Source organism: Nanorana parkeri, unplaced genomic scaffold, assembly GCF_000935625.1.
Source record: "Nanorana parkeri isolate BGI_ZX_2015 unplaced genomic scaffold, ASM93562v1 scaffold2282, whole genome shotgun sequence".
Taxonomy (NCBI): domain Eukaryota; kingdom Metazoa; phylum Chordata; class Amphibia; order Anura; family Dicroglossidae; genus Nanorana; species Nanorana parkeri.
This window is the reverse complement of record NW_017308550.1, coordinates 59583-68739: the sequence shown is the minus strand read 5'-3', so window position 1 is coordinate 68739 and position 9157 is coordinate 59583. Positions and strand designations below refer to the sequence as shown.

The window sequence follows — 9157 nt, the reverse complement described above, 5'->3', positions numbered from 1 at the left end:
ATGTTCATTGCTAGCCTGACCACACTGGGCAATGCAGTAGAACCTGGATTGATTCTTAGTGCTGCTACTTCACCTCCCAGTCTAAGTGCTGTTCTGCAGGGAATTACGGGATGCTGATAGCAAGATAGCTTACTTTTACAATCCCACACTCCAGTTACTCTAATGAATTGTTTGTTTTTTTATGGTAGGATCATATTCTTTTTTGTACCCATTGCACCCACCCAGTGGTGAAGGGCATATGGTAGGGATGTTCAGCTACCAGTGCCGGTCCTTGGCTATTTCACAAGAACTACCATGGTTGCAGAGGTTACAGCTGCGAATGGGCCATGGTGCTCCACCACTGTCCAGAAATCATTAGTCTGTATTCTTTTAGAAAAACTGTCACATGATAAAAAACAAAAATGTATCAGTAATTGTATCTGTGAGTACATGGGCAAGTATTGGAGAAATAAATAAATATATATACCCTGTTTCCCCGAAAATAAGACCTAGTACTATTTTTGGCAATTGCTAAAATATAAGCCCTACCCCGAAAATAAGACCTAGTTGTGACCATTCCCAGGGCCGGTGGTGGCATAAGGGGTAATTTGAAGAGCGGCGGGAGAGGTAGGAGAGAATCAGTGGTGCCAATGAAGCCAGCGCTAGAGTAAGTGAGGCGGCAGCGGAGGGAGCAGAGCCGCATAAGCCGATGCCTCCTCTATAGTGCCGGCTACTGTCACAGGCAGAGTGATACCAAGTGCACTCTGCCTGTGAGGAATCTATAGTGAAAGTGCACTTCGCTCATTCTGGCCAGTGATTGGTTAACAAATTGCTCTTGGAAAAGTATGGCACCCCTGATTGCCCTGATCACCCTATTCTTAGCTTTGCTATTTTGCATTTTTTAATTTGGATTTGCATTAACTTTGGATTCGCTCGCTTCGTTGACAACCACAGATTCTCTCCTGCCTCTCCTGCAGGTCTTCAAGTTCCTCCTTATGCCACCACCGGCCCTGGAATGGTCACAACTAGGTCTTATTTTCGGGGTAGGTCTTATATTTTAGCAATTCCTAAAAATAGTACTAGGTCTTATTTTCAGGGAAACAGGGTATGTGTGTGTATATATATTATATATAGAGCAAATCATACATTAAAACAGGGATGCACAAATCCAAGCTGGAAAAATATTTGTACATGTACCAAGTACAGTACTTGGTATCTGAACATCCCTAACATTTGGGTTTATATGAACATGGCAGCAGGAGTCTTGTATATTTTTGGTCCTTTAAACTGGGATACCCGTGTGTATCTTTATGGTGCCAGGCTGGTGTTATTCAAAGAAGTGGGTACACATGTATTTTATTAAATTATTATAAATATATGGTAAAGAGGGACACAGTATGCACTTTGATAACGCAAAGCTATATGATCTGGCACATGTTGTAGCCCAGCTCCAGCCAAAACTTTTTTCAGTTTTGAAATAGGGAAATGGTTACCAGTCATATCAACCTGGCATTTTTTTGTGCAATGTGCAGTCCCCTGACTAATTTATTCAGTCATTGTTAAAATATGAATTGAAGTATGTACCAGACATTACTATAGTTTATAAGCAGGATGATGCCACAGCTGATCTCATGGCAATGAGAGTATTATTTTGAAGAGGCTTTCAGGCTCACAGGTTTATTACACCATATCCTATATCAGACATATGATTATATTACTTTAAAAGTATAGAATTATCCTGGTTCATGCATCCTTGTTCTAATCTTGCATCAGAAATGAGTATAGTTATGTCCCAAATGAGTGTAGTTATATCATTGCTGGACTCCTTATAATATAAAAGCATGTTGATGACCCAACCTATATATTGGTTCTGAAATTGGATTTTGAATACATGCTACTAAAGCTTTCTAATGTATTCTGTATATATACAGGTCACAGTGAATGTCTGGATGTTTTGATTTCCTGGGGTATAGATGTGGACCAAGATATTCCTCACCTAGGCACTCCTCTTTACATAGCATGTAAAAGACAACACATAGCTTGTGTGAGGAAACTCCTATATGCAGGTCAGTATGGAAAACTACAAAGTAGAAGTGGAGTGGAGCCTGTAGGTTTCACACACCTACCCAAAGCAACCACTCTGTAATGACCTCTTTCACACAGAGCTGACCTTGTTTTACTAGTCCTAACCTTGTACTGAATATTGTGGCAATATGTAAATATTCTAGTGTGAGAGGACTACTACTGGTAAAGGGAAAAATGCATGGCTGATAAATATAAAAGGGAAAATCCACCTCTTTCTCTCTGCTTCCTATAGGTTGTGTCCCACCTATTATCTGCTTTATTGCATGCGTTGCAAGGGTCAGGTTCAGTTTTGGGTGCATTGACATTATGTGACACTACAATGGCAGCCCATAATATTTATAGCAAGTGCATTTGCTGGTTTATTTGCTACGCACCAAAATAGATATAAGCAGGACACAGACACTTTAACAGTTTCAATGTATGGCATTCTTTAAACATGAGCAGCCTCTCAAAGCCATATTAATGCTTTGCTAATTTTCCTGATTCCAGCATGTTATGTTTATTTCCAAGTAAACTGTCATTACTAATGGAAGCATAAGACATGTTGATTAGGAGCAGTCATGGTTCACAATGTCATGACATTACATGGTGTGTATATTTCATGTCCAGACAGGAAACGTCCTAATTCTATTCAAGTATACATCATGCACCGTGAAGTTGGCAATTTAGCTGCTTTTAATCAGCGTTCAGCCACAAATATTACTGTGCGACTAAATGATGAAAACTGCCTTTTTTTTTTAGAAATAATGAGGGTTTTCATAGTCATCTACTCTACTTATAAAACAGTTGGTCAATAAACTATGAAGCAATTGTGATTAAAGATTGAAAGCTACACATTTGTAGATCACTTACCTGTCTTTTTATTGGACTAACCAGAAAACCAGGCAACTGGCACTTCCAGAAGGAGAGCTCAGCAGTGGCATCTTACATTTCTTTGACCATTTACCGCTACTGTAAATAATATTACACTGTTTTTCAGAGTTGGAAGGTTATGTGTAAAAACATTTTTCCCTACAAGTCTCTAAACCTTGACCTGTATTTCCATAATGTGGTTTAGAGAGCTCTACCACACTGCAGCGGTTACTACCTCCTGGTTCACCAATCTACTAAATGAAAAATCTGAAGACAGAGAGGTGACATAAGACGCTGCATTGCTAAATCAGGAAATAAGGCTGTTACATGCCTAGCAGTGAAGTAGGGCAGATGTGTGTAAATTGTCTACATAGAATTAGACGTTCCTAGGCTTGTAACACATTAAACTTTATACCACAACTATGTTTTATCCGTTTCCCTTGTTTACCCTTATATGAAAATGTAATCTTTAACACCTAACCTAAACCTCATAATATAACTCCTCATTTTACATGAAGACTCCTAAATCCTAACCTTAAAAAGGTAAAAAAAAAAAAAAAAAAATTTTTGAAAATAAGACCTAGTACTATTTTTGGGAATTGCTAAAATATAAGACCTACCCTGAAAATAAGACCTAGTTGTGATCATTCCCAGGGCCGGTGGTGGCATAAAGGGGGAACCTGAAGAGCCGCGGGAGAGAATCAGTGGTGCCAATGAAGCCAGCGCTAGAGTAAGTGAGGCGGCAGCGGAGGGAGCAGAGCCGCATAAGCCGATGCCTCCTCTATAGTGCCGGCTACTGTCACAGGCAGAGTGATACCAAGTGCACTCTGCCTGTGAGGAATCTATAGTGAAAGTGCACTTCGCTCATTCTGGCCAGTGATTGGTTAACAAATTGCTCTTGGAAAAGTATGGCACCCCTGATTGCCCTGATCACCCTATTCTTAGCTTTGCTATTTTGCATTTTTTAATTTGGATTTGCATTAACTTTGGATTCGCTCGCTTCGTTGACAACCACAGATTCTCTCCTGCCTCTCCTGCAGGTCTTCAAGTTCCTCCTTATGCCACCACCGGCCCTGGAATGGTCACAACTAGGTCTTATTTTCGGGGTAGGTCTTATATTTTAGCAATTCCTAAAAATAGTACTAGGTCTTATTTTCAGGGAAACAGGGTATGTGTGTGTATATATATTATATATAGAGCAAATCATACATTAAAACAGGGATGCACAAATCCAAGCTGGAAAAATATTTGTACATGTACCAAGTACAGTACTTGGTATCTGAACATCCCTAACATTTGGGTTTATATGAACATGGCAGCAGGAGTCTTGTATATTTTTGGTCCTTTAAACTGGGATACCCGTGTGTATCTTTATGGTGCCAGGCTGGTGTTATTCAAAGAAGTGGGTACACATGTATTTTATTAAATTATTATAAATATATGGTAAAGAGGGACACAGTATGCACTTTGATAACGCAAAGCTATATGATCTGGCACATGTTGTAGCCCAGCTCCAGCCAAAACTTTTTTCAGTTTTGAAATAGGGAAATGGTTACCAGTCATATCAACCTGGCATTTTTTTGTGCAATGTGCAGTCCCCTGACTAATTTATTCAGTCATTGTTAAAATATGAATTGAAGTATGTACCAGACATTACTATAGTTTATAAGCAGGATGATGCCACAGCTGATCTCATGGCAATGAGAGTATTATTTTGAAGAGGCTTTCAGGCTCACAGGTTTATTACACCATATCCTATATCAGACATATGATTATATTACTTTAAAAGTATAGAATTATCCTGGTTCATGCATCCTTGTTCTAATCTTGCATCAGAAATGAGTATAGTTATGTCCCAAATGAGTGTAGTTATATCATTGCTGGACTCCTTATAATATAAAAGCATGTTGATGACCCAACCTATATATTGGTTCTGAAATTGGATTTTGAATACATGCTACTAAAGCTTTCTAATGTATTCTGTATATATACAGGTCACAGTGAATGTCTGGATGTTTTGATTTCCTGGGGTATAGATGTGGACCAAGATATTCCTCACCTAGGCACTCCTCTTTACATAGCATGTAAAAGACAACACATAGCTTGTGTGAGGAAACTCCTATATGCAGGTCAGTATGGAAAACTACAAAGTAGAAGTGGAGTGGAGCCTGTAGGTTTCACACACCTACCCAAAGCAACCACTCTGTAATGACCTCTTTCACACAGAGCTGACCTTGTTTTACTAGTCCTAACCTTGTACTGAATATTGTGGCAATATGTAAATATTCTAGTGTGAGAGGACTACTACTGGTAAAGGGAAAAATGCATGGCTGATAAATATAAAAGGGAAAATCCACCTCTTTCTCTCTGCTTCCTATAGGTTGTGTCCCACCTATTATCTGCTTTATTGCATGCGTTGCAAGGGTCAGGTTCAGTTTTGGGTGCATTGACATTATGTGACACTACAATGGCAGCCCATAATATTTATAGCAAGTGCATTTGCTGGTTTATTTGCTACGCACCAAAATAGATATAAGCAGGACACAGACACTTTAACAGTTTCAATGTATGGCATTCTTTAAACATGAGCAGCCTCTCAAAGCCATATTAATGCTTTGCTAATTTTCCTGATTCCAGCATGTTATGTTTATTTCCAAGTAAACTGTCATTACTAATGGAAGCATAAGACATGTTGATTAGGAGCAGTCATGGTTCACAATGTCATGACATTACATGGTGTGTATATTTCATGTCCAGACAGGAAACGTCCTAATTCTATTCAAGTATACATCATGCACCGTGAAGTTGGCAATTTAGCTGCTTTTAATCAGCGTTCAGCCACAAATATTACTGTGCGACTAAATGATGAAAACTGCCTTTTTTTTTTAGAAATAATGAGGGTTTTCATAGTCATCTACTCTACTTATAAAACAGTTGGTCAATAAACTATGAAGCAATTGTGATTAAAGATTGAAAGCTACACATTTGTAGATCACTTACCTGTCTTTTTATTGGACTAACCAGAAAACCAGGCAACTGGCACTTCCAGAAGGAGAGCTCAGCAGTGGCATCTTACATTTCTTTGACCATTTACCGCTACTGTAAATAATATTACACTGTTTTTCAGAGTTGGAAGGTTATGTGTAAAAACATTTTTCCCTACAAGTCTCTAAACCTTGACCTGTATTTCCATAATGTGGTTTAGAGAGCTCTACCACACTGCAGCGGTTACTACCTCCTGGTTCACCAATCTACTAAATGAAAAATCTGAAGACAGAGAGGTGACATAAGACGCTGCATTGCTAAATCAGGAAATAAGGCTGTTACATGCCTAGCAGTGAAGTAGGGCAGATGTGTGTAAATTGTCTACATAGAATTAGACGTTCCTAGGCTTGTAACACATTAAACTTTATACCACAACTATGTTTTATCCGTTTCCCTTGTTTACCCTTATATGAAAATGTAATCTTTAACACCTAACCTAAACCTCATAATATAACTCCTCATTTTACATGAAGACTCCTAAATCCTAACCTTAAAAAGGTAAAAAAAAAAAAAAAAAAAGAATGTGTGTAATATATATTTAGATTTGGTGATCCTGGAACGTACCTGCTTTTTTTTATGGTGGAACATGCACTGCAGGCTCCTTGCTGCCTTTAACAGAAATCCTAATGTTAAAATGCCAGTGCTAAGATGTTCCTCACAGACACCAGCCAGATTTCAACGTGAATATAATTGGTCATGCAGGAAGCAGAGGGAGGGAGAAAGATACAAAGCACAGGCTTCAGGAAGTCCTGACCCTGTGAGGTGGTCCGCTCCAGGAAGTAGAAAATTTAGGTAAAATGAGTGAACATTTTTATTTTAGCACACCTGCAGTATTTGATGGATAGTATAAGTAACTCACCAAAATTACATTACTTGTTATCTGAAATTGCTCTTAAATCCTAAGACTTAAAGGAGAACTATGAGGTGAGTGAAAATCACTCATCCTCATAGTTCAAGCCGACGGTTGACAATGAAACTGTTACATGTCGGCTCAATAGATCAGGAAGTGAGCAAACACATACCGTCGCTCGCTCACTTCTCGATTATCTCCCTGCAGAGAGCGGTGACTGTCAGTTACCCCTCTCTGCAGGAATCCCCCCTCTCCAATCCTCCAGCGCTGAATGGAGAAACGGACAGGGGAGGGGGTGGGCAGAGCTGGCTCTGCCTCTAGATAGGCAGAGCCAGCTGTCACTCACGCAGCTGTGTGGATCTCAATAGCATTGTCGGGATCCGTCCCTGAGCTTTGTGTCACGGGAGGACGCTAGTATGTGTCCTCCCGTGACCCTTAAGAGAACTACTGTATGGGGAAAAACACGTACTCCATAATTCTTTTTTAACACACTCATTTTTACTAACCTTGACCCTTAATGGTAACTTAACCCCTGCAATGGCTTACTGAGCATAGGAGCTATCTAACACAAAGCACATAGTTGTACTCCAAGATCTGTGGCTAATAAATGCTGTTGGCGCCTGAATTTTTATATGAATTTGTTCTTGCCTGGCTGTGTATAAGTTTGACCACTTTGCCGTTTTACACGTACTAATATTTACAAACCAACTGACAGTTTTATTCTCTTCTAGGTGCTGATGTGCAGCAGGGCAGATACTTGGATAGTCCGCTCCATGCTGCTGCTCAGCAGGCCAGTACAGACATAGTCAGTCTACTGCTGGACTTTGGTGCTGACATTAATGCTAAAAATACAGACTTCAAAAGGCCAGTTGATGTAGCTGTTCCAAGAAGTCCAGTGGAAAGACACTTACTTTTATATGAAGGTGAGATTTCATCTGGTAACGGGGGGATTGACTTTTTTCTGACTAAAGATAAAGTAAGACTTTTCTAGAACACATTTCGCTGAGTGTGTGTACCTTGCTCTTCTCTCTGACACGCTGTCACAGGTGGCTGATCGAGCGGTGTAGAGAGGAAAGCCCAGCCTCCTGTGACAGCGCTGTCTCCGCCACCACACCGCTCTGCCGGACTGTGATAGGCGGCTGAGCGGTGTGGGAGGAGACGCCGGCCGCTCACAGCGCTCTCGACCGCAGTGCTCGGTCACTTTCTTTTCTCCCCGCTGGAACAGCGCCCAGCGGGGAGAAAAGAAACCAGGGATGCGCCGATGTATCGGCCAAAACATGGCTCTTTCGGCATTATGCCAAAAGTGCCATTTTCGGCCGATATGTTTCGGCGGCCGATATATCGGTGCATCCCTAATATATATATAGATATATGTCAAAAAAGACAAAAACGCCGTATTGCAGTGTGCAATGATACCTTTCTTATTGGACTAACAAAATATATAAAAGACAAGCTTTCGAGAGGAAGAGAGGTTCACTCTCGAAAAAGCTTGTGCTATCCAAAACAAAAACAAAAAATATTTGGCTGGAGTTACACTTAAAAAATGTACCTGTCAACTTAAGAACAAACCTACAGAACCTATCTTGTTCGTAACCCGGGGACTGCCTGTAATAGCTTTACAACACCATTGGGTCTAATGAGCAATATTACATGCAAAATATTTTCGCCCTTATGTACATAATGACTTTTTTCTTTTTGTGTCTAGCTAACCCATGTTCGCTGTGCCAGCTGTGTAGACTGAGCATCCGCAACTGCCTCGGACAAGCTAGATTACATCTTATTCCACAACTGCAACTGCCTACTATGCTTAAAGATTTCCTACAGTATCGAGAAAGTATAAGGAACTTTTAAGACCTTTATGCAGCTCATACCTGCATACTGTATATTAAATCTATTGTCAAATCCACATTTCTTCTAGCAGATAACACATTTTAGATGTTTATTTAGCTCTGTACCTCTAAAAGTAATATCATGCACTTAAAACTGAAAAGAACACATTGCTTAACTGAATGGAAATTATTTGACTATAATCTTTGTGTGTGTATATAAAAGTGATCCATTCAAACACACTAGTAATCTCCACACATGTATAGGGGAACATTTAAGCTCTTCCTGCCATTAACAAAATGAATTACCCACGATCAGATTCTCTCTGCATGACTCTACATAAAGTTCCCACAAATAAAAGATGATTCCAGAGCAGTTCTGCTGATTGTGGAAGTATTGGAAGATGATTATCATGTGTGGGCAACAGCAGACCAGTTCTCTAAGGCTCAAGTATGGGGACCATCTGTCCGATCAGCAAGGGATCCATGCACGGATCCCTTGCGAACTGGAGCAGTATGG

The 9157-nt window shown here is 40.0% G+C and overlaps 1 protein-coding gene across 2 annotated transcripts in view; it reads left to right on the top strand.

Annotated features, from left to right (window-relative positions):
• ASB5 (ankyrin repeat and SOCS box containing 5) overlaps window positions 1–8847 on the top strand; it is a 33968-nt gene extending 25121 nt beyond the window's left edge. For both annotated transcript variants that reach the window (XM_018573226.1, XM_018573227.1), the window contains exons 5-7: window positions 1911–2045; window positions 7543–7734; window positions 8517–8847. In XM_018573226.1, coding sequence (XP_018428728.1) covers window positions 1911–2045; window positions 7543–7734; window positions 8517–8662 — 473 coding nt within the window. In that variant the 3' untranslated portion in view covers window positions 8663–8847. The remainder of the gene's footprint in view (window positions 1–1910; window positions 2046–7542; window positions 7735–8516) is intronic.
• The last annotated feature ends 310 nt before the right edge of the window (window positions 8848–9157 follow it).